General features: G+C 44.4%; 1 protein-coding gene across 1 annotated transcript in view; it reads left to right on the top strand.

The window, feature by feature from the left end:
- Positions 1–362: 362 nt before the first annotated feature.
- Positions 363–26,529, top strand: part of OLFM4 (olfactomedin 4) — a 32,074-nt gene continuing 5,907 nt past the window's right edge. Inside the window, exons 1-5 of the mRNA XM_073346078.2 lie at positions 363–471; positions 2,285–2,362; positions 5,830–5,982; positions 16,476–16,688; positions 17,537–17,690. Of these exons, the coding sequence (XP_073202179.2) occupies positions 406–471; positions 2,285–2,362; positions 5,830–5,982; positions 16,476–16,688; positions 17,537–17,690 (664 nt within the window). The 5' untranslated portion in view covers positions 363–405. The remainder of the gene's footprint in view (positions 472–2,284; positions 2,363–5,829; positions 5,983–16,475; positions 16,689–17,536; positions 17,691–26,529) is intronic.

Below are 26,529 nucleotides of genomic sequence, written 5' to 3' on the forward strand. Positions count from 1 at the left end.
ATAAAAGTCCAGTAAAAGAAAGCAGCTATTCCCCCCCCCCCCCAAAACCACCAAGAATGCATTTTAATCACTGCAGTCCTATCAAATTAATTGTTCTGTCCATTGTGTACTTATTCCTTTGTGGCTCTCAGAGAACAAGATTAGATACTGGGAATGAGGAAGGGCTTTGCGGTACAAAAGGGCAGGGTGGTTAATTTTTTACAGCAGGCAATGAAAAAGTTATCTTTGTATAATAGTAGTTCAGTCACTTTCTGTGCTGAGATTCACTCACCTTTATGAGAAGTGTCAATAAATATTAAACAAGTTCCTCTTTCTAAGCACAAAACTCCTGCTGGGGGAATTCCCAGAGCACACTATAAAAGGGCTCTGTCTGTCCTTTCTCCATCATACCTGTTTGCTGAGAAGATGAAGTGTGCAAACTTGGCTGTGCTGCTGGTCTTTCTACAAAATGCCATTGCACTCCATAATGTGGTAAGATGCGTATTATAATTTTCACAGGCTCTAATGTATTCTTTTTTCCTCTTACTACTCAGGTTGCTAGGAACATCTTTTAAAATTATTTGAGGAAAGTTTTCAGATCTCCACTTGTTCTGTGGGCTCTCTGCAGGTAGCAAGTGTAAAATACTGCCTTTAACAAATGTGCTGGGATTTAATTATAAATCCGAAAACAGATTACACTGTTTTAAAAAGCCAAAATTCTGCCTTCAGTTAGGCAAATGCAACTCCCATCGAGAATCTGAATAGAGTTTAAATGCAAAATGCAGGTCATATTTAATTAAATATGGTTTGTACTTGAGACAAACTCAATCCAAAACCACACATGCAAACACCCCTCAGCCTTTTGGAGTGTTGAAGATCTGGATCTAGATCTCCGTGTCTCAGGTTCATTTGTCCAGCACTTTGAAAACATAATGCACTATATGAGTTCTAGGTGATACTATTAATGCAGTCTAGTAGGCCTTGAAAGTGCTGTGGACTCACGTAGGGAACTCAGCATCTAAGGGGAGGGAATGTTTTTTCACTGCAGCATGAATAAGCAGTGGCAATTCCTGGCAGTAAGAATCAAGGCTGAAGTGTAAATACATAATGATAAGCTGAGGACGGGGGAATTTAGTATGTCAGAGATTTCTCCTCATTATGCTCACTCTTGGGTAAACCATAATTCATGCAGACATTTGTAAAATTTATGATGCTCCTTGTAACTCTGCTATTAATCACCATCAGCCCCCCTGTACAACACTATCAGGGGGCCAGACAAATGGTTGGGTACATTATCTTTTTGACAAGCTGGCACAAAAAAATCCTGTTTTCTCTGAATCAGTTTAAACAAGTAGCCCTTTTCCTGTCATCTTCCAGTTCCACAGCTGTCCAGCTGGCTGTTTTAGGGGCTCCTTAGGAGTGGGACTGTCTGACTGGTTTGGGGAATGAGGGAGCAGGTGATGGGGATGCAGCAGCATGAGGAGCTGAACAGGTTCTTGGATGAAGTAGTGGGAGGCCTTCAGGGGAAGCTGGCTAAAACTGGAGCTCCAGAGCTCTGTCAGAATGGAGTTCTGCTTCAGCGTGGCTTTGAAGTTGTGCAGCTGGGGAGGACACCTGCCATGCGGAGCTCCTGCAGGAATGGCACATTGCTCTTGTACGGCTGGCTAGCAGCTGCCTCCTTGTGCAAGCCCCTTCCTGCCCCACACTCCTCTAGTTTAATCACATAATTTGATGCATAGTTTATCAAATGGTTTTGTAAGCATTGGAGATTGCCACGGTTCCCATTCGGTGGAGCTCAGCTGCGTACGGTGGTTGGCTGCGTCCCTGCGGTATAGTATTTTGTGCAGTACACAGGCCCTTGATTACTGTAGACTCCCAGGGATGCATGTTAAGGTTCAAGAGTGACATCCAATCTTGCCAGTGCTACGGAGGGGTAGGACCTGACACCTTATTCCATAAGATGGCAGTGAGAGGGTATATATTACTTTAGCATAAATAATGCACATTGTTTTGCACAGACTGAGCATTCGAGGCCTTTCATTGATCACATGAAGCTTTTTTCAAAGGAAGGATTCCACAAAACAGCGTTGTATCAGAAGAAACATTAACTGTCTCAGCAGTCAGTCAGAAATCCCAATCAACGTTAGAGCTGCTGGAGATGGCTCCCTTAACAAAATCAAAGTGTTTCAGAATACTGATGAATCTGGAATGCTGATTGTCTGTCGGGAGAGGGGGGTCATGGTTTAAATAGGGATGGGACACGTAGTGTGTTGCATTGTAACAGGTGTTTTTGTTTCCTTTCCAGACTACACCTCTTCCTACCTTGGTGGAATATCTGACCGAACCTCAGGCCACACTCAACAAACCTCAGTTTATGACAGAGGTATACCATTATTTACTGTTCTTGGAAAGCTATAGTAAACATCATCATTAAGATAAGAGAGATGTGTGGTCTAGTAAATTAAGCGCAAATCAGGTTGTTTAGAGGTCTAATCCTGGCTGTCACAGGACTCTGTGTCCTCTGTGCCAAATTGCTTAAGCTGAAACTTGAGCTCAGGATTTTCAAAATTAATTCCCTAAATTTAGGTTCCTAAATCCATATATAGTCACTGTAACCAGGCGCAGACTCACCGGCAGCACCTCCTGCTGGTCATCTCAGGGAATTAGCGTTCCAGCCTCCGGAGCGCCCTCTTCAGGCCGGTGTCTCGCCTTACTGCTGACTCCTGTGTCCCTCCCAGGACCCCGGTGCCCCTTTCACTGGGTGCTGCCCCCTGGCAGTGCCCCACAGTTCTAGGTCTCCCCCTCCCAGGGGAACCCCCCACCCACTATCCCTACCTCGCCTCAGTCGTAGGCTCCTGCCAGTCACCAACTAGCCCCCGTACCCTGGCGCAGACTGCAGTATGAGCCACTCATCACCGGCAAGGTTGGGTTTGGACTGCTGCTTCTGCCTACCCGTGGCTGCCCCTGCAAACCCCGTGCCTAATAGGCCTTCCCAGGCCTGCAGCCTGGGGCTTTCCTAGGCCAGAGCTCCCAGGCTCCCTTGGCCTTTCCCCAGCCCTGCTCCAAACTGGGTCCTCTATTCAGGTCTCTGCAGCCAGATCCCTCCTTCTCAGAGCTAGAGAGAGTGCTCTTCTGCTCCTGGCCCGCTGGGTCTGTTTGGAGCATGGCCCCCAGCTGTGGCTACTCTGCCAATCAGCCCAGCTCTTCCCCTGCCCCAGCCCTCTCCCAGGGCTATCTTAAACCCCTCTGGGCCCGAGCAGAGTGTCCACTCCGCTACATCACCCAAATAAATGGCCTGGTTTTCAGAAATGCTCAGCACCCAGCAGCTCTCATTTACTTTATTAAGCTACAAATATTTGGACCAGGCTGAATAATATTTCTTTTAGACTCAGATACCTTTATGTAATACATGATTTAATTTTACAAACCGAACTTTTGCAGTCAAGTCCTTGCTACAGGCTAGGACAGTTTGCTCTCTGTTAAATACTAAATGAAGCCTATTTAGCTTTTAAAAATACACACACCAACCAACCAACCAACCAAAAAGAGCCAAACTTCAGCATATTTTTAGGTAGGACTTGGAAAGATGTTATGACCAAAATTAATAATTCTATTGACATTGCACTGTGATCAAAGGACTCAGGGACCCAGGAAGATCTTAATAAATAATAATAATAATAATTAATAATAATACTGCTTATGGTTTCATCAGTATCATGAACCCAGCATACTATAATGTCAATGGAAGAAATGAAACAATTCTGTCAACATCATATTAAGTCTGAGGAAGCTATGAACTTGATGTGATGTTAATGTGCAAAGGCCTTGAAATCTGCAACCATTGTTCATGCTGAATAGTTCTACTGAAACCTGTCCCTCTAAATTCCTGCTAAACTTCATCAACCTTTAATTCTTAGTTCTTATAGGAGTTCAGTGATTCAACCTATTGATGCCATTTATTTTTTTGGAGGAAGGATAGTCTTATGGTTAAGGCACTAGCCCGGGGCTCAGGGAATTTGGAATGGTCCAGTGGTTGGGGCTTTGGAGAGCTGGATTCAGATCACTGCTCTGCCACAGACTTCTTGTGTGATCTCGGGCAAGTCATTAACTTCTCTGTGCCTCAGTTCCCCGTCTGTACAATGGGGATAATAGCACTTCCCTACCTCACAGAGGTGTTGTAAGACAAATACATTAAAGATTCTGAGGTGCTCAGATAGTAGGGAAATGGGTGCCATAAAAGACAGAATTCTTGCCCCTGCCACATGTCATATGTGATCTTGGCCAAGTTACTTAAACTTTCTGGGTCAAATGCTGGCTCCCGTTGAAGTCAACAGCAAAATTCCCATTGCCTTCAACGGGGTTCCTCATTGGTAAAACAGGGATAACAATATTTCTTCCTCCCACCCTTTAGCTATCTTGTCTATTTAGACTTTAACCTCTTTAAGGCAGGGGCTGTCTTTTAGTATGTATATGTACATCTTCTAGCATAATGAGGCCAAACCTCAGAGGGGGTAACTAGGCACTCCTACAATACAAATAATAATTTTTTAAAAAGTAGTTGAATTCATCCATTGACGTCTGGTGGGTTTTTGATAGTTTAAATCCACTTTTAAAAGAGTTATTTAATTTATTAAATAAACATAGATAAAGGGCAGTTTGTAATCTGTCTGAGGGATAAAATAATGCCCCCTCCCTACAGGCTAGCACAGATGGGGGCCTTATCAAAGGTAAGTACAATAACCGTATTTGACTGTTAATTGGATGTTTTCCTCTCTGCTACTTTTTTCACCATTCCTGCTGAGCAGAATTCAAATCCAGTAAAGTGAGGAGTCTGAGGGTGACAATTCCAAAAGCACCTAAGGGAGTTACGAGCCCAAGGCCCATTTTTAATAATGACTGAGGCCCAGATTTTTAAAAGCTATTTAAGCGTTCCTGCACTCAGTGTTGCAATGTCTAACCAATTTAGGTGTCTCAATTTCATTTTTAAAAGGGATTTAGGAGCCCAAATTTAGGGATTGTGTTAATCAATAAAGGAAGCACTGAATGTGGAACAGAAGCCTGTTTATCTCACTTTATTGGAAGTGGACAAATTTAGTCATGGTACAAAACTACTCATAAAAGCGATATTCAACAGCCAATATTTTATTATTTTTTAACTCTAACTGCCCCAATTTAAAAACTTGTTTATACCTCTGTGCACTGATGGAGCAGTGATAAATGTCCCTTACTCCACTCAGTACCCTTCAGTAGCTGGCATAGCAGCTCTCATGTGAATGTGGTTGAGTATACAACCTGTTTACCAGGGCTAGCTGAAAAATATCAAATGAATCATATTCCCAATGGGGAAAATAGGGTTTAGTCAAAATCAAAATTTTCCATGAAAATAGATAAATTTCTATGGATTCTTCCATCAGTAAAATCCAAACAAACTTTGTAAAGTGCTTTGAAATTAATGGACTAAAAGCACTAACTGGATCTGATGCAAAGACCATTAAAAACAATGGAAAGACTGCCAATAAGATTTAATATTATTATTTCCTGCTCTGCCATTGACTGTCTGATCTTAGAAAAATCACTTAACTTTCCTGTACCTCAGTTTTGCCAGTGTTAAAATGGTTATAATAGAATTTAACTACCTCTATAGAGGTGGGGTGAAGCTTAATGAATTAATATAGGAAAATACTTTGAGTTTATTGGAAGAAAGTTGTAATGAATAAATGCTTTCAAGGTCAGTATTATTATAGCTCAACTTTTCCCTGCCTGGGGACGGTTGTCAGTCCTTTGCTGTTGTTTCCTAGTAGCATATTGACAATTTTTTATTTGCTTTCTGAAACAAACTTGTTCTTACAGCCATTTGCCAATGTAACCGGCTCTTTGAATGAAAATGGAGTGTGCCAATGCTCAGTGTACCTGCCAGACACCACGTTTCCTGTGCAGAAGGTCGAGATGCTGGAAATCACAGCCCAAGTGCTTTCTGAGAAATTTGAAATAGAACTTACTAAAGTAAGGATTTTTGGTTTTTCTTTAAAAAAAAAATTTACCAGTCCTATTGTTAGTGAATGTGAAACACTCTAGCAGTCAGAACTTTGCAGGGCCTGCCTTCCAAGCAATGGCAGCAAGGGGCTTGTAAAAATTGCAAGGAAAAGGGTGACTAAACATAAAATGTTCAATATTGTAGCATGCAAGCAGGGCCTTATAATAACATAAGTTTCAAATATCCTCAGGCCTCATTCCTGGGCCTATATAGGCAGTCCCTAGGGAGGTGCGGGGTCCGGGACGGAAGTGATGGATTCATCTCTTCCAGGACCGACTGCGCTGGCCAATCGCACTGGCCTGTGGGGCCCCCCAAAGCATGGGGCCTGGAGCGGTCGCCCCAATTCGCCCTACCCAAGGGACATGGTGTTCTTGGAAGGGTGGAGGAAGGGCTATGCTACTCTTTATTAACCATGGAACAATCTTGTTGGCTTGTAATTGCTATATACAGTCACAGAGGAAGCCATGATTCCTGCTCCCTCCTGTGTTATTACTTGTATGTAACCAGCTTAAGGGAGGGAATGAGAGAAAAGAGAGCAAATGTCAGCTCAGCCCAGGGTGAAGCATGGGCAAAAATCCACCCCCTCACCTCCTCCATTCCCTTAACAGTTGAAAAAAAATCTGTTATTTTCTCTGTCAACATCTGATGCTCTGGCAATGACTACTGAATTATGCATTCTAGTTAAAGACAAACTCCTTATCCTTACACTACTTTGCTTGTTTGTTACAAGGATTCAGATCTCATTTTTCTTGCAAAAATCAGGCAAAACTAGGGGACTACAGTGGTTTCTTGAGAGAAGGAGAACCTGCATTTGATTTTTGCTGGTAGATGAATATTCAGGGTTTACATTAGGTGTCCATGAGAAAGTGTTTGACTTTTCCAGGAGCCAGACATCTTAAAAAATGAAGTGTCCTTGAATTAATCAGTAGAAAAGACACAGCAGTAAATTATAAATTCTAACCATAAATATTCATAACTCTCTTCTAGTATAATCAAGAATAGATAAGAAGTTATGCATAAAAACACAACAATGGGGGGCATAATCCTATAGAAAGTCTTTTCAGTTAAAATAATTTGCTTTGAAATAACTAGCGCAAACGATGACATACATTCAGTTGTCAGTGGAGATATGAAGGGCAATTTGACAAATCTCAGTGCCTCTCAGCACAAGAGTTACCTGATAGCTTTAAGAGGAAAATGGAACTTGACATTAATGATCCATGAAAACACTAGGTATTTAAGGGCCCCAAAGTGCTCCCATTGTGGTCAGTGGCAAAATTTCAATAGCTTGCAACAGGACAGGATCAGGTCTATAATTCTCATCCTGAAACTTGGACTAATTTTGCAAGGCCCTCCCGAATCCGAGAGGATTGAAATAAGACTCAACTGAAGCCAATCTCCTGTTGAAGTGAAACTCTGCATTGGGAGTTTGCCTGAGTAAGGACCAAGTATGGATGGCAGGAATTGGCTGATTTTTTGAAACCCTGTAGCTGTTCTCTATTAAAAAAATGGCTGGACTCTAGTGACCTCAGCTGATGTTGTTTTCTCGAAGTCAATGGAGCTCTGGCAGTGTATACCAGTTCAGGAGTTGGCCCTCACTTTTCAACTCCAGTGGTAGATACCAAAAAAAATCTTGACCTAGTCTGAGTTTCACTGCACTTTATCATGTTGTGTCTGATCAGCCAAACAGTGTTGCAATGCATCGAGTTAGATATAGTGTGACAGATCCTCCAATGTGATCCAGGCAAAGAGATATCAGGTCAGAAATGAAAACAAACAAACTGTATTTTTGTTTAACTATGGGGGTGTTACAATTTCATAGATAATTATTATGTTGCTTGACTATAGAACGAAAAAGATACCAGGCATTGACCTGTTCATCTCTGAGCTCAAGTAAAATTGAAATGTCTGGAGAGGGGCAGAAGATGCTTGAATCTATGTGCATATTTGTACTTGTCTTATGTAAACATATTTCTCAGGCTCTCTTTAAAATGAGTTTTTCACCTTTCTAGTTGTACAGTTACTCCTCAGTGTGTAACCCAATGTACTGCTTGTTTCCTGAAAATACGTATGGACAAAATGAAACAATAAAACCAAAAGATCTCCCAACTCATCCTAGCGTTAGAGGGGTCTGAACCAAAACTCTGGGTTCCAAGCACCCCCAAACTATGGGGATGTTCAGATCCCCATCCAATTTTGCAACCCAGACTCATCTTTACACATTATGGAGTGGAAGCGACCACTGAACTACTGTGAAAGTTGAAACAACTAGGCAAATCATAAACACTTGGATTTGGGTTTTGAATCTGAGAACCACTTTACAAAGAGGGTTGGAATAACAAACAGATCCTCAAATAATTTAAATGGATGAAGCACCACGGAAGTTAGTTTACAACTTGCTAATTTACACCAGCTGAGGATGTGTCCCAAATGCCATAACTACATTTCACCATCCCATTGTGGTTGGGTTCAATCTTGCCTTACTTGCTTAGTCAAAACTCCATTTGAAGCTAAGGGGAGTTTTTCCTGAGTAAGACTTGCAGGATCCAGCCCTTTAAGAGGTGCTATACATGCATTAGAAGTCCTAGATATACAACCTGATTGAATCCCTAAGCTTTTGTCTGATTGTAGGCTGCTACTTCAACAAGCAAAGGAGGCCCTTTTATAAAATCAGCAGGCAGTGAATTTCACAGACAAAGAGATACTCCGATATTCCAAAGCAGTAAAAAACTGTAGCCTGAAAATGTTGGACTAATTTTCTCATCTGTAATTTGAAACTTTGCTAGCATAATTATCATGATGAAAAAATTAACCTGTTAGACTAATGCGGGAATCAACTTTTGTTCGCAACAGTGAAGAGGAGTATGGCTCTCTTTGTGCACCTCATTAAAAGGGAAGAATAGCAACATGAACCCCATGGGAGAATTTGCCTTTCAGTGCTTTGACTACAATGCCCAGAACATGCTCGGGCAATAAAAACAGGAAGAGCAAACACACCTGCCCAACAGAGATGAAAAATACATTCAAAACAGATTATTCTGTTGGAAATATTCCTCTTGATCTGAGCTGGGTTATATGACATGCGGGTGGCATGCTCACCATGTGATCACGGAGATCAGACTTGCCTGCGGCCAATGCACTTGCACGTGAATTGCTTGCTGATGTCATTTCTATCCCCCTTTCCCTCCCTCTCCATTCTTTTTCATTTTATGTCTTCCTTCTGCTTCCTCATTCCTCCACTCCCACCCTCCACCTGCATGCTGGAGGAGTGTCTGCTTGCATGCTGAGTAACCTGTGTTGATAAATACCAGTTTTGGGTAACTGACACAATAAATGAACATTACAGATTTTCTCCCTGCCCTTTTCAGGCCCTTAGTGTGACAATGCTTGCAAAGCAGGAAAAACTAGATAGGAATTATTCTTACGCATGCCTAAAATAGATGAATTTTATATTTCTTTAATGGTGAAATTCACCCCCTGCAGAGGTCCACCACAAGGCCTATGCACTGCTCAAACCCCACTGCAAAGCTCTGTGATGAATGCGAGATGCATGCGAGGTGAATATTGATCTGTACCCCAAAATGTGGTTTATGTACTAGATTTCTGAGATGGTATGTTGGCCTGTTTTAGAGGGAGCAGATGGTTTCAACACAATCCCCCACAGGTAGATACAGTCACAAGCTATTAAGGCAAAATGGGTCTAACTGCCAAGCAATAGAGCAGCCATCATGGGAGGCATTCTCCTAGATGGCCCAGCTGGGCAACTGGGAAAAAACAGTCTGAGTCAGAAGGAAGACAGGGCTGTGTAACACACTCCAAATAGGGCTTACGTAGTGCCTCTGCCTTGTGCTGGCCCTCTGCATTTTGCCCAAATTGAAAAAAAAACAGATCAATACATCTGAGAAAACCAAAACTCCTGGGCTCAGGCCTGAAGCTCTTACTTATGAGAGTAGCCCTTACTTAGGCTGGTAGTCCACTGAGTTCAGTGGATTGCAGATTTGGCATATTTTTGGTGACTAGCTTTTCTTTTAAAACATTTGTTTTCTTTGAATATTTTAATATTATTAGCATCGGGATAGATACCCACATTTCTGAATGTTTGTGCCTGTGATATAGGCAATTGCACACATCAGTATGCATTTTCTCCACATGGTTGCCACTTTGTGCTCACTGGTTTGTAAACACAAATGCATTTTTGTGCATGCGGTGGGGTCATGTGCAAATTTTACAGGCACAGTTTAGACACCAACTTTTAAACATCTTCCCCACAGAGATTACTGGGGAAATCTCCCAGCTCTCACTGGATTTTTGTGAGTAGCAAGGTAGTCAAAATCCATCTAAATCCTCTATTCAAACAACATGAGGGTGGTGAAACACTGGAATGCGTTACCTAGGGAGGTGGTGGAATCTCCTTCCCTAGAAGTTTTTAAGGTCAGGCTTGACAAAGCCCTGGCTGGGATGATTTAGTCAGAGATCAGTCCTGCTTTGAGCAGGAGTTGGACTAGATGACCTCCTGAGGTCCCTTCCAACCCTGATATTCTATGATTCTATGACTCTATGAACATGGATCTTGCTCTATGGACTGGCTCATGTGAGGGTGGAGGTAGGGAAATTTAGACATACCTATGGTGAACGTCCAGTCAATTAGCTCCATATATGGAGATAAATTTAAACAGACACTATTTGTTTTGATTGCCAAGTACAACACCTTTAATCATTCCTAAGCTTGAATTTACACAGGACTAAAACTATGAGAGCCAGATCCTCAGTTAGTGTAAATAAGGGACTCAGCTGGTGTAACCAGGAGATATTCAAAGACCTGAAACTCAAAAAAGAGTCATACAAAAGTGGAAACTAGGTGAAATTACAGAGGATGAATATTAAAAAAACCCAACAGAAGCACGAAGGGACAAAATTAGAAAGGCCAAGGCAAAAAACCCCAAGATTAGAATAATAGAATATCAGGGTTGGAAGGGACCTCAGGAGGTCATCTAGTCCAACCCCCTGCTCAAAGCAGGGCCAATCCCCAATTTTTGCCCCAGATCCCTAAATGGCCCCCTCAAGGATTGAACTCACAACCCTGGGTTTAGCAGGCCAATGCTCAAACCACTGAGCTAGCTTGAGACCTAAAAAGTAAGAAGAAAACATTTTACCAATATATGAGAAGCAAGAAGATGACCAAGGACAGGAGAGGCCCATTACTCAATGAGCAGGGAAAGACAATAACAGAAAACACAGCAATATCTGAAGTGTTAATTGCCTTTTTTGTTAATATTTTCACCAAAAAAATTAGCACTGATTGGATGACTAATATAGTGAACATCAGTGCAAATGGGGTAGGATCTGAGGCTAAAATAAGGAAAGGACAAGTAAAGAATTACTTAGACAAATTAAATGTCTTCAAGCTGGCAGGGCCTGATGAAATACACCATAGAATACTTCAGGAAAATATTGAAAATATTGCTGAGCTATTAGCAATGATCTTTGAGAACGCATGGAGGATGGCAGAGATCCCAGAGGCCTGGAAAGGGGCAAATATAGCACCTGTCTATAAAAAGGGCATGAGGACAACCCAGGGAATTATAGACCAGTCATCTTAACTTTGGTATCCGGAAAGATAATGGAGCAAATAATTAAACAATTTGCAAGCACCTAGAAAAAGTGAAAAGTAGCAGTCAATCTGAATTTGTGAAGAAAAAATTATTTCAACCGAATATCCTTCTTTGACAAGGTAACAACCCTTGTGGATAGTGTGGACACAGCAGCTGTGATATATCTTGATTTTAGTAAGGCTTTTGATACTCTCTCACATGACCTGCTCATAAGAAAACTAGAGAAATATAGCCTAGATGAACCTACTATAAGGTTGGTGCACAACTGGTTGGAAAAGTATATACAGAGAGTATTTATCAATAGTTCACATTTGAGCTGGAAGGGCATATTGAATGGGGTCCTGCAGGAATCTGTCCTGGGTCTGGTTTTATTCAATATCTTCATAAACGATTTAGATAATGGCATAGAGAGTACACTTTTAAAATTTGTTGACAATACCAAGCTGGGAGGGATTGCAAGTGCTGTGGAGGACAGGATTAGAATTCAAAATGATCTTGACAAACTGGAGAAATAGTCTGAAATAAACAGGATGAAATTCAATAAAGACATATGCAAAGTACTGCCTTTAGGAAGGAATAATCAATTGCACAAATACAAAATGGATATGACTGCATAGGAACACGTATTGCAGAAAAGGATCTGGGGTTATGTGGCATCAAAAATGAAATATGAGTGAACAATGTAATATTGTTGCAAAAAACCTGAACATCTTGCTGGGATGTATTAGCAGAAGTGTTGTAAGCAAGATACGAGAAGTAATTCTTCCATTCTACTCAGCACTGATAAGGCCTCAACTGGACTATGGTGTCCAGTTCTGGGCACGACACTGAAAAGTTGTGGACAAATTGGAGGAAGTCCAGAGGAGAGTAACAAAAATGATTAAAGGTCTAGAGAACATGACCTATGAAGAAAGATTGAAAAGATTGGGTTTGTTTAGTCAGGAGAGGAGTAGACTGAGGGGGGAGGTGAAAACAGTTTTCAGGTACCTAAAAGGTTGTTAGTGGTTAAGGAGAACAATTTTTCACCGAGGGACGTACTGGCCGCTGCTTCCAGCAGCTCCCATTGGCCTGGAGCAGCGAACCGTGGCCACTGGGAGCTGCGATCAGCCGAACCTATGAACACGGCAGGTAAACAAACCGGCCCGGCCCGCCAGGGGCTTTCCCTGCACAAGCGGCGGAACAAGTTTGGGAACCACTGCTGTAGGCAATATCACCAGGACAGTAGAATAGCAAAGCTCTAGTCTTAATGAAAAACTGTACCCATGTCAAATTTTTTAAAGTCCATTTTGGAGCTGTCCTCTTGATTAAAATAGATCTGAAAAAAATTGTGACCGGTGCAAAACACTCTTAATTCATGTTAAGATAATGCAAAAGTTGCCAAATTGATTTTTAATCCAACAAATTAATTTTAAGTCTGAGAATATGCATGAGCAATTTCAATCCAGAAGGTAATATTTAGGGAAGTGATAAGCACCTGAAAATTAGGGCTTATAATGGAAATGCGTTCTGAGTCCGTAATTTCAGAGTTGCTAATTTGACACAATAATATAATTCTATTTATTCCTGTTGAGAGATACTTCTTATCTTTTGGAATGCCATTAAGGAAAAATGGGTACAGTTTTAAATCATGTGGGAAGAAGATTATATCTTTTCCAAGATGTTCCATTTGTAAGCGCCAAATCCACATAGTGTTCTTGACATTCTTCTTCACAATGTTTGCACCGTGACCTTTACATTAGTAGATACATGTGCAAACGTATATTTCTCCAGCCATCTGTTTAGTGGTTCCATGTCTGAAGAGGCAGCTGGGCAACAGTTATTCGACCTAAAGGCTAAAATAACTATTTCATCTCAACTGGCCTTCATGTAAATCAGTTTCAGGATGGATGGATCGGATTTGTAATAGTTCACTCTGCTAAAATATCCCCTTCTTCAGGGGACTCAGTTAGTTCTAATGCAGAAAAGGTTGGGTACTATTTGCAGAGTGGTGGCCTGACCAGTGCCCACTGAAGTCAACAGAAAGTCATCTTTGGGAAATTGCTGGATCTCTCGTTACCTTTTCCAGCCCCAGAGAGTACATCTACACAGCAAGGGCAGGCCGCAGCCGTGAATCTGAGCCCCAGGCAACAGACTCAGGTTTGCACTGCGTGCTAAAAATAGCTGTATAAGTGGTGTGGCTCAGGCTGGAGTGCAGGCTCTGAGGCCTAGGGAGGGGTTTATTTTTTAGCACTGCTGCTTTTAGCCTGGCAGTAAGAGCCCCCCGTCTGTCGACAGGCTCGGAGACATACCCCAACATTCTTCACGTACATCACTTATTAGAAATAGTCACTGCAGATTCCTTGGTGGACTCTGGCCCCTGAAATTCTATATAATCCTGGATAAAGTTAGCTCCTAGAGGGAACATTAGTGAGTGTAAGTGGGTGGCTTGCCCTGTACAGGCCGGAGGGCCTGGGGCTCAGGGCCGGATTAACTTTTTGTGGGCCTGGTGCCAAACATATTTATGGGACCCCTTGGGGACAGTGGAGCATGGCGTGGGGAGGTTGGTCCCCAGAGCGAGGGGCTGGCCAGGGGCAATGGGGCATGGCACAGCGGGGGTGGCCCCACTCCGCCCAGCCCACTGCAAGGACACAGTTTACAAACCGGCAGTAGCCAGACGCACAATGGCTTGTCTGGCCCTGTGCTGCCAGCATGCCACTTCCCTTTGGGGGTGGACCTGGGCTGTGCCCCACAGCTCCCTGCCCAACTTCCCCCTACTCCCTATGCCCAATGTCCCCTGGATCTGCTATGCCATTTGTGGTGCCCCTCCACATATCCCCCACCACCAATGCACAGTGCCCTGCACACCACCACCCTGCCCAGTGCCCCCCCAACAACCCCCCCACAACTGTCCAGCACCCCCCAGCCCGACCACAACTGTTCAGCACCCACACAAAACTCCCACTCCCTAGCACCCTAACACACACAGATCTCCCCCTCCTGCCACTGCCCAGTGCCTTTCCCCACAGCCCTATCACCACAACTACACAGCACCCCAAAGACCCTCCACTGCTCAGCACCCGAACACACACAGACCTCCTCCACCACCCAGAGCCCCCCACAGACCCCCCACTGCTTAGCACCCCAAAACGCATAAACTTCCCCCACTGCCCAGCACCCCTGCCCCCTCACAGCCCAGCACCCTGCACTGGCCCCCCCAGAGATCCACTCCCCTCGTGCCCTGCCCCCCTGGCTGAACTCACTGCTGCTGGGAGGTGACTGTGTCTGCTGGGCTGAGCCAGCAGCATGGCTGGGGCTGGTCCCATTCCTGGGGCAGGGAATTACTCTCGCCCCTTGGGAGCAGCATGATCACCCAGGCAAGGGCCTGCCCCTGCCACGGACAGACTCTCAGGACCCTCTTGCCTAGAGGGGCCCAGCCAAGCACCCCACACTGCCTCTTCCCCCCTACACTGGCTGAGAGTGGCCAGAGCCGGAGCTGCACTGGGGTCTGGCCAGGGGGCAGAGAAGAGCCAGCGGGCTGGTGGGGCCTCAGGGCACAGTGCAAATGGAGAAGGCTGGGCTGGGGCGCCTTCTGAGTGTGGGCCCAGCACCTTGGCACCATTGAAAACCTGGTGTTGCTGGGGCAGCCAACCCCGATTGCTGAAAGAGGGATCAGGAGATTCCCCTATAAAAAGTAGCTGGAAGCTGAAATGGGGAAAACTCAGGGAGACCAAAGACTGCTGGGAGTGAGGAGGCTCCAGCAGAGTCCTGGGATTTGTGACTATGGTTTGTCTATACCAGTGGTACCCAACCTTATTACACAGGAGTGCCACATAAACCTTATGTGGGCTAAACAGATTCTACATATTTTAATAAGATTTAAAGTCACATGTATTGATTTATATTTGAAGTTTAACTTGTGTTGTGTGTCTGTAGATAGGTTGTTTCTATGTACAGTATTGTCTATTTACACACTTGTGTAAACTAAAATGATGTAAGCGTGATGACCAAACGCTAATGAATCGGCCACTAGTATATTGTGTTGAAGCAGGCCTCAGGCTTTATGAAATACTCTGGTGGGCTGTGTATGGCCCACAGGCCATAGGTTGGGCACTCCTGATCTACACTGTCCAGCAGTTTGGATCACGGGTGTGTGAATAACAGTGCAGCATCTTGGTGCACATTGCAACTCACTTGTGTGGATGTTGTGGGTGCAACCCATAAGTTTCCTAGTTTGCCTTCATGGAATCCTCTTCAAACAGGACTACATTAATGGGAAGAAGGAACCTTTTAGTTTGCACCCCAGGCATCCACACAGGGAAGTTACAGAGCAGCACTTTGGTGCGCCCTGCAGTCTGAACCACAGGGCAGTACAAATGTAGCCTAAGATTTCAGCTAGGAAGTACTGGCAGTAGCCTGCTAAGGCAGGGGAGACTCTGCGAGAGAGCAGGGGAAAGACAGCCAAAGCTCTCCAAGCAGGGAGGCTTGGGAACAGGAAGCGAAACGTTTGCTTGTTGGACTTTAATTTGGGACTCTTGAGATTTATTTTGAGTTTGTTTTGTGAATCAACCTAGGTCCCAACAAGGGGTATTTTGACCCCAGAAAAAGAGTATGGAGTCTGCATAAGGGGCCCCGGACGCAGGTGCTGCAGGGTGACCTCTGGTCAAAAGGGGTTGCTCACAGTGGGGTTGCTCGTGTTACAGTAAGGAATCAAAAAGTGAAGATTATGAATGAAATTCTGCCCTCAGTAATGCATAGGTGTAAATGAAGGCACTTTTTGACAAATTTATAATTTAAATGCGTGTAATAAAGATGTCAAACATGCCTGTTATATTTGCTAAACTGAACTTGAAAACGTGCTTATTTTTTTTTAGGTTAGCCAATATACCAAAGCAATTGAAATATATGAACAGAAAATCCGAAACCTCACCATCAAGGTGGAACATATGGAGTCGACCACTGTTTCTTATACTAAGCTGGACTTTCAGTTACTGAAACTGGAAATCAATGAAATGGAGAGACTGGTCACTCAGCTGAAATCCACACTTGTTGGAAGCAATGTGATTGTTGAACAACTATACGTGGAGGTAGAGTATGAGGGTTATTCTGCCATTCAGAAACATTCCGTTCTGTGTTACACCAGTGACATTTGGAATGTCTCTACTATTGTCAGTGCAGTCACTCTGGATTTAAATCGGTGTTAATTAAAGCAAATCTTGGCCTGAAGCATGTTTCTTCATATATGACAGAAAATGGCAATTTTTATCATTTGTGTGACTGAAAGCTAAAGTTCTTGGATGCTGCTATATTAAATAAATATGCTGTCTAAATTATTATAATATTAATTTATGGGCACCGATGCCTGAAAGCTCCTGTGCTCTACAAATATAATTTAAAAATTTTACTTATTAGGGTAGTAACCCAATCAATATAAAATCAAGAACTGGAAAAGACTCACACCTTCCCAATATTCAATAAATCAAATTTTCAAAGTTATCACTCACTCACCTGGAGTGAATAATTGCTTTTGATGGTAAGTAAAATATCATTAGTTTCTTCACTGTCCTCTTCAACATTAAATGAGCATGTGAGTAGATTATTCATCTGGGCAGGTAAAATTTCAAGACACATTTGCAAGGTTGAAATAATGTATAGGTAACAATTAATAATCGAGTAAGCCTTATTGGACATGTTTGGGTGATCTTTAGCATTATGGAATATGATTAGGTGCTAAAATCACAAACATTTTCTTGTGGTTACACACATCCACATGATGTTTATGCTAAACCTGATGTTTATGCTTAAACATATTCTTGGGAACATTTCCTAAAACTTGTTCTGCAGCACCTGTTGTGAAATGATAAATCCAGCCTAAAATGTTTGTGAAATAAAGTTGACTGTAATTTAAAGTCATGCTGAATTTTTATTTCTCCAGATTAGGAATTTGACTCTCATGGTAAATGATCTGGAATCACTGGACAAAACCAATATCCTTGCAATCCGTCGAGAAATTGTGACTCTGCAGAATCGATTGAAGGAATGTGAAAAAGAAAGAAATCAAACCACTCCGCCCCCCTATTTCCCACCAGGTAAGCATTTCATGTATAGATCACATGAGAAGGGATGGGAGAAGTAGGAAGAAGACTGAGTTAAATGAAATGACAATAAAGCACAGGTCCTGGAAAATTTGCCAAACATGTACTAACCTTTCAGCAACAGACTGGTATGAAAGATGAGAGCAGGAAACAAACACTTTCACATACTCTTATACTGTTTTTAAAGTGGAAAAAGTTGGAAAACAGTACAAATGCAATGTTTTCCCCTTCTTCCAAACTCTCTTTTTGTGGTAAAATATAAGAACATAAGAACGGCCATATTGGGTCAGACCAAAGGTCCATCCAGTATCCTGTCTTCCAACAGTGGCCAGTGCAAAGTGTCCCAGAGGGAATGAACAGAACAGGTAATCATCAAGTGATCCCTCCACTATTGTCCATTCCCAGCTTCTGGCAAACAGAGGCTAGGGATACCATCCCTGCCCATCCTGGCTAATAGCCATTGATGGACCTATCCTCCGTGAATTTATCTAGTTCTATTTTGAACCCTGTTATAGTCTTGGCCTTCACAACACCCTCTGGCAAGGAGTTCCACAGATTGACTGTTCGTTGTATGAAAAATACTTCTTTTTGTTTGTTTGAAATCTGCTGCCTATTAACACAAGAACTAGGGGTCACCAAATGAAATTATGAGAAGAAATAAATATAATTTCCTTATTTACTTTCTCCACACCAGTCATGATTTTATAGTTCTCTATCATATCCCTCCTTAGTTGTCTTTTTTTCCAAGATGAAAAGTCCCAGTCTTATTAAACTCTCCTCATATGGCAGACGCTCTTTACCCCTAATCATTTTTGTTGCTTTTTTCTAAACCTTTTCCAATTCCAGTATATCTTTTGTTGAGATGGGGTGACCACATCTGCACACAGTATTCAAGATGTGGGAGTACCATAGATTTATATAGAGGAAATATGATATTTTCTGTCTTATTATCTATCCCTTTCTTAATGATTGCCAACATTCTATTCGTTTTTTTGACGGCCGCTGCACATTGAGTGGATGTTTTCAGAGAACTATCCACAATCACTCCAAGATCTCTTTCTTGAGTGGTAACAGCTAATTTAGACCCCATCATTTTATCTGTATAGTTGGGTTTATGTTTTAAATGTGCATTACTTTGCATTTATCAACATTGAATTTCATCTGCCATTTTGTTGTCCAGTTAACCAGATTTGAGAGAGATATTTTTTCTGACTAGCTCTGATCACGGATAACTTCTGTGAAAGTGATCTGTGTCTTGTCAATGTTACTCTACTGCTGCTTGGGAAATTTGAGAAGCAGCTGATGCACTGGAGGAGTTTGTATGCAGACTCAAGAAGACAATATTGCATAGTTTACATTTTTCATTAATATGCAGAAATTTATTTTGAGCCATAAAGTCTAGAATCTTAGGGTGAAATCCTAGTTCCATTGAACTCAGTGGGAGTTTTGCCATTGTCTTTAATGGAGCCAGGATTTCACTCGGTTTTTTTTTTAAAGAAAGTTTAAATTCTGTAGCAATTGATAGCTTTCCTTAAGGGAAAGCTTCCCAGTCACCAATGAGTAGGCAAGAGGATTTTTTAAGCACTGTAACTCCCTTGTATGCATTTTTATGACTTCTTTTTGCCAAATTATTCTAAAGCAGAAGATATTGAAATGTTCATAATACAATTGGGGAAGAAGACTGTTTTTTCACCTGTACCTAACAATTTGGCTAGCAAATCAGAGGTGAACCAGATGAATAACAAAAAGTTTGGAGAAACCTTTGAACAAAGCAGAGCACTTTCCACTATACAGATAGTGCACATATATTACCTGCCAGCACTTGCCTCCTACCATCTTCAGGTCAGTTATTTCAAGCTTCCCATTAGCAGGAAAGAGGAACTGGTGGAAGTAAGTGTTTTCCCTCTGCGGCCTCTTCAGGGTTTGCCAGCATTGCAGGCAGCCAGCACAGTTTGTCTCTGATAGGAAAAATGAACAGCACCTTCTTGGTTAGGTCAGATGATGCGGGGGGATGGAGGAGGGGCTTATTTCAGGGTTGGTGGATCTCTTTCTGGTTGACTTGAATGTGACATGCCTGCAGGGCACCGCAGCTTTCTTAGCACCAGGAATGGCATGGAAGGCCAGATCCTCAGCTGACATAAGTTGCCATAGCTCCATTGACTTTGGTTGGACTATGACAGTTTATACCAGTTAGGGACTTAGCTGATGACTTTTTTGATGGTTTCTGGGTGCAATTCCCCCATTGGCACAGAGGCTTCAGAAGGCTCCTACTGCAGTGGAACCTCAGTGGTTCTCTTGTTTGAGGGGTGTGTGAAGCTGTGGAGAGACCATAGAGAGGGACTCTGCATGTCTTGTGCATGGTAGAGGTAAGTTGCCATCAACTTCAAATAGCTCAAAACAAGGTTTGCTGGGAGTTTGGGAGCAGAGAGTGATTGTGATTTCTGGGTGTGCCATTACGGAGATCAAATGATAGTAAACCATGCTGAAGGGGAGTATATCAGTGCCATGGTTCGTACTTCAGCCCAAGACTGGAATAGCAACTGTGGAGAGCCTGGGAATTCGCCTGTCTGTTAGGAAGTGGAGCTGCTCAGCTACTACTGTGTAAATATCTAGATAGAGACAAAGATTCAGATCCCTAACCTGCTGTATAATTGACCACACAAAGCCTGCTTAGCCTGACATTGTTTGCATGGTGGGGAGGAAGGTGAGCAGATGAATTGCACTCTCTTTACAGTGGGTGCAATCTTTCATTTCATGCCCTATTGTTCAAAACTTTCTACAGCGATTGCACACAGTATAGTCCAGGGGTGGGCAACCTACGGCCTGGATCTGGCCCCTCAGGGCTTTGGATCCGGCCTGTGGGATTGCCCCCGTGGTGCCGCAGAACTGGCTGGCACCATGTCCCTGGGGCCCCGGGGCAGGGGGGGCAGGGAGAGGGCTCTGTGCATTGCCCTTGCCTCCAGGCACCGCCCCCTGCAGCTCCCATTGGCCGGGAACGGGGAACTGCGGCCAATGGGAGCTTCGGGGGACATACCTGGAGGCTCAGCAAGGGCAGCGCGTGGAGCCCTGTGCTCCCCCACCCCAGGGGCCACACAGGGACGTGGTGACAGCCGCTTCCCAGAGCGGTGTGGCGTGGGGCCAGGGCAGGCATGCAGGCAGCCTACTCTGGCCCCGGTGTGCGCTGCTGCTTTAGGTAAGCGGCACCGGGCCGGAGCCTGAACCCCTCCTGCAACCCGCCCCCCAACTCTCTGCCCTAAGCCCCCTGCCTGCACCTCGCACCCCTCCTACACTCCAACTCCCTTCCCTGAGCCCCCTGCTGCACCCTGCACCCCCGTGTACCCCAACTCCCTGCCCTGAGCCCCCTGCCGCACCCCACACTCCTCCTGCATCAACCCCCTTCCCTGAGCCTCCTCATACACTCTGCACCCCTCCTCTGCCACAATCCCTTGCCCTGAGCCCGTTCATGCACACCGCACCCCCTCCCACACCTCGCACTCCCTCCTGCACCCCAACCCCCTGCCCAGGCCCTGCATACTATTTCCCCACCCAGATGTGGCCCTCAGCCCAAAAAGTTTGCCCACCCCTGGTATAGTCCATTTCCTTAACAGAGAGAATGTGAGAGGGAGAGGTTGTTGTTTGGGAACAGGGGGCAAATAAGTGACTTTGTTGGATTTCCTGGATGGGTCCCTTTGGAGGATGCAAACGGTTGCTCACACTAGACTGTCAAAACTCCCTAACATGCCTTTAAGCAGTTACACACAGATTTCCAGACATTTCCTCCACAACCTTGATTCCTGTCAAACAACTTCCTCTGCTTTTGGCTCATACTATATTTATAATATTTGTATTACACTGACCCTTTGTCCTGTTTTCAGATCTGTTCCCCCCCCCTTCATATTTTGGTTGGGTAAAGCGGACTTGGGAGACTCTGAAAAATCCTTAACTTGTCTAAGGCGAGTTTAATTAAAGTTACTTGTTCTTGCAGTACTTTGGAATACAGCCCCTCAAACACTGCATCCCAAGGTGCTGCTCACTGGCACGCTGTGTAGAGAGAGCAGGCCTATTCTCAAGCAACCTGTCAGAAAGAAAGTACTGTTCTCCATCTAGCCTGCTCTCTGACTGCAATTTTCTAGTGCATGGCCCAGTCCACGATAGGATTCAGTAAATGTGCTGATAATAAAAACTCATTACTTTTACCATGCCTGCAGCAGTTTCCAGCACCTCTGTCACTATTTACTGCCCCAAATTAGCAGAAACTTATCCAACCTTTTCCCATCCCTTTGACAAACTAAGGACTTGTCTCCACGGGCACTTTACAGCGCTGGAACTTTCTCGCTCAGGGGTGTGAAAAAACATCCCCTTGAGTGCTGCAGGTTTCAGCGCTGTAACGTGCCAGTGGAAACGGTGCGCCAGGGCTGGGAGCCGCGCTTCCAGCCCTGGTTGCTATTCCCCGTGTGGAGGTGGATTTTTAGAGCTCTCCCAGAGCTGGCCGCAGCAGCCCTTTAACGTTGCCAGTGAAGATGTGCCATGAATGCCTGTCTCTCTTGTGTGTTGATTTCAACTGATTGCATCAGGCAGGAGTACAGAGATAAATGTTCAGTGAGGGCTCAGCAACAGGCTCATTGTCACACTGGACTAAAATGATCTGGTAGTCAGCAGACAGTCATGAGCCAAATGAGACTCTAACAGGCAAATGAAAAGGCAAAGCTGGTTTTCCCCCGCATTGTGCCTTCATGGACTAATATACCAGACTGCAGGTTATTGGCAAACAGCTCTCACCAGGGTGGGGACATGGAATCAGCCTCCGTGGAAGCTCAGGCATCTCGGTCTGAGGGTTACACTGATTTCATGCACCCCGCCATCTAAATAAGGCTGGGGTGTAAGAAAATAAATGCCTATAGCTTGGTTGTCTTTTGGGGTAATGTAGTGGCACCAATTATCACTTGAAATGTTAATGCTTTTGTTATGGATATGTTAATTTAGAGCTGGACATTTCCATGGTGTTTGTACAAACACAGGTCCACTCCAGCAATCTGATCCAGGTGGGTGGATCTCTGTGCCTCTGATATCAATGGGAATCAATGTGGGTGTAAGGATCTGCCTGCATGGGCCAGATTAGAGAAGTAGGACTAAAATGTAATATGTTCCCTTCCTCAGGGAGCGTACTATTTCTGGGCTGGATGGTGTCCCAAGCCTTTGGAAGAGGTGGCGCATTGCCGGGCTGCCCCAGGAGCAACACAGGAAAAATTGTGGTTCAAGGAGCCACACTTTCCTGTTCTGCCTTGTTCTTCAGGGGGCACAGGCAATGTTCCCTCTAATTTTTTCCATCCATGTGTGGAATGAATTTTGTTATGTGCACCAAATTATTGAGGTAATGTGTGGATGTATGCTCCCAGTAGAAACAAAAAACCTACATATAAGAATATTTTTAAAAAGTTACCATAGGGATAATTACTCCAGCCATTTTAGAACTCACTACTCAAAGAATTAAATGTAAGCGTAAGAGAGGAATAAAAATTATGAAATCAGTAAAAAAACTCAAATAACAGCACTTTGAAAGAATAAAATTACAGAGCCTATATGTGCATTGTAGGAGGTATTCAGAAGCAACAACAAGAACACCACAAGTATGTGTTGGGAGGTGTGTGTGTGTTTGTGAGAGAGAGAGAGAGAGAGACACACACACACACGTACTGCCCCTTTAAGTAGATCGGCACTCACCAGTCTGAACAGTCTGTGCTTGTTCAGACACAGCAGCAGTTGCCAGCAAGCTCTGTCCCACTTCTGAGCTCTGTCGTGTCACCCCCACCCCGCTCTGCAGAGATGGGATACAGGCAGGGATGAAAGTAAGTCGAGTGACTTACCGGTACGCTGGGGCCAGCTCTGGCCTCCAGAAGGGGCGGGGCCTAGGGTGGAAGGGGCAGGGCTGAGAGGGTCAGAGCCAGCCCCAGCCCACCCTGATAGGTAAGTGCCCTGCCCCTCCTTCTCCTCACCCCTCCTTCTCCTCCTCCTCCCCTTCCCCTTCCCCCCCAACCAGGGTAGCAGCAGCAGCCCGGGGCTCTGGGGGCTATTTAAAGGGCCCGGAGCTCCCCTCTTCTACTGCTCCGGTCCTTTAATTAGCCGCCGGAGCCCTGGGGAAGTGGCGGGGCTCCAGGGGCTATTTAAAGGGTCGGAGCTCCAGCTGCCTCTGCTGCCCCAATCCTTTAAATAGCCCCCAGAGTCCTGGAGTAGCAGGGGCAGGGCTCCAGCAGCTATTTAAAAGGCCAGGGCAGTAGAAGCAGGGGAGCCCTGGGCCCTTTAAATAGCTGCCGGAGCACCGCTGCCGCTACCCCAGGGCTCCGGCAGTGGGGCTCTGGAGGCAATTTAAAGGGCCTGGGGCTCCAGCCACTGCTGGGAGCCCAAGGCCCTTTAAATTGCCCCCTGGGGAAGCCGGGCTGCCCCAGTACGGTGCACCGGCTCTTGCTGGTATGCCGTACTGGCGCGTACCAGCTTACTTTCACCTCTGGATACAGGGGTGGTGGGGACGGGGACACCCTGACATCCTCCTCCTATCCCTCCCACTGCTCTGCACAGCAAGCAAGAGGCTCCCGGGAGCAGCTGGCCAGGGGCTCCAAGGCAGAGGGTAGGAGCAGCGCTGCAGTGGGGGGAAGGGGGCACCTGAAGTGCGCGGAACTTGACAGACTGCTGGGCGGCTGCCTGGCTGTGCAGCTTAGAGGGAACTATGGGCACAAGGATATCAATTCACTGCTGTCACAACCCCCAACCTGCCAGCTTAGCTGTGGTGACTGGCACACTGGGGCTATGGGGCCATGGCTTCCCGCCTCTCCATGCTCACTCCTCTGCCCCTCAGAAGTGGGTTAGCAAGTAAACATGCAGCACCACTGCCCCCTGGGCATCCTGACCCAAAGTCTGGGTAGCCTGTGTGGGGGAATAAAGCGTATGTGTTTTCTTAGCTCCCTCTACCTTATTTCCCCACATGAACATGCAGCCCACCTCTGAAAAAGAGACAAGACAGAGCTTTAGCCCTGGGACTTCAATGATCAGAGGCCTAACACAGTAAAAAAGGAGTTAAAAATGCTAAAGTCTGAATAATTCATATGGATTTATTTCAAGTGCCGCCCAATATTTACAAAATGACATGACACTTTGTTTCTTTTGTGTATCTTTTTCCATAAGATCCAAACAGGAAGGCAGGTTAAGATTAAACAAACAACAATGAGTTCCTCTGAACCTGTGCAGAAGACAGATAACCCACCCTGACTACCACAGAGCTGGTTTTTTAAACTGTTTCTGGGAGAATTTTCAAAAATCAAATATCCACTGTATGGAACCTCACACAATTTCTCATGTCATTAAACTGAACATGCTTCTAACCTTATTTTAATAATTCATGCATGGTTTCATAAATAAGAAACAAACAAGTGTTCAGCAGAGAGATGTCTTTAAGGGAAGAAATAATAATTTATTATTTCTTTTGTAAGAAAAGGTCTCTCTGCTGAACACGTTTTTTTATTTATGAAACTGCATATGAATTATTAAAATAAAGCTGGATTGGGTTCAGTTTAATGACATGAAAACTTATTTGAGGTTGCATATATATGAGTTTAGTAGTACCTCAGTACCAGCAATATTATTTGGAACAAATCACAGATTTATAGAGGCACTTAATAACCATTTAAAAATAAGATTGCTGTGAGTTAAGTTCAGTAATAGATTCAATATGTCAACAGTTAAGAACAAACCATAATGCCGGAGGCAGCGATACACAATAGAGATATAAGGCAAATGGCTCAAATTGATTTATGGCGTTGGCAGGCTGCAAGCCACTGTGCATCATCGTCCGCGTTATCTTTCTTGCACTGCGTTAGCTGAGGTATGAGCACCTCCAAACATCAGTATGTGTGCCAAGTACTGAGGCCATGTTATTAGCCATGCTAATTGTCGTTTGTAGAGCTACAGCCTGCCTGGCTATACGTGCCTGCATTGTGTGCTATATCTGGAAATGAGGTCTCCGGTCTCAGCGGTCCATTCCCAGTCAGTAAAGCACTTAAGCACGTGTTTAACTTCTTTGCCGAATCTGAGCCTAGAATGCTGATTTGCTGTAATTGGAGCGTTATTTGGTAGTGTTTTTCAACAAGGGAGCAAAACCCTGGGCTACATCATCTTCTAGCAGTGTGTCCTCAGAGCAGAAGATTGATCGGGGGAAGTTACAGTGGCACAGAATGGCTGTAATCTCTAGCCAACAAGGGGCATGACCCAGGTGGCCAGGGGAGGCAGCAATTCAGCACAGCCTCTCTGTAGCTTCCATCAGCAGGGCTCCACAGAAGCCCCGGGAAGAAATGAAATCTGCTTCCCACCCCCAGCAGTGAGGGCAGTGAGTGAATTCCTGATCCCCACATGCTTTGGCACCAGGGATCAGGCTGGGGTAGGGAGGTGTGAGAAAAGATGTACAACAGAAGAAAGGAGACAGTGGAGCTTAGGAAAGGTGGAAAGTCAAAAGCAAGTGAGACATGGTGAGTTTCACTGAAAAACCATATTTCATAGACTGCCACAAATGTTACAATTACAGTTAAATGCACATTAACATTGGATTCTGCAGATGTTACCAATAGTTAAACTGAAAGGCCACAAAGATACAGTCCTGCCTCTATGGTGGTGCATCCTTCTAGCTAGATGCTGATAAATCATCCCTGCCAGGGATGACTTTGATCCCTCTATTTCTGAACAAGAAATGTTTTGCATTTGCAAGTGTAAAGCCGACAGACCCCGGTCATTGGTGGACAGGATCGAACCTGGGACCTCTGGAGCTTAGTGCATGAACCTCTACAGCATA

The sequence above is a fragment of the Lepidochelys kempii genome, chromosome 1, assembly GCF_965140285.1.
Source record: "Lepidochelys kempii isolate rLepKem1 chromosome 1, rLepKem1.hap1, whole genome shotgun sequence".
NCBI classification, from domain to species: domain Eukaryota; kingdom Metazoa; phylum Chordata; order Testudines; family Cheloniidae; genus Lepidochelys; species Lepidochelys kempii.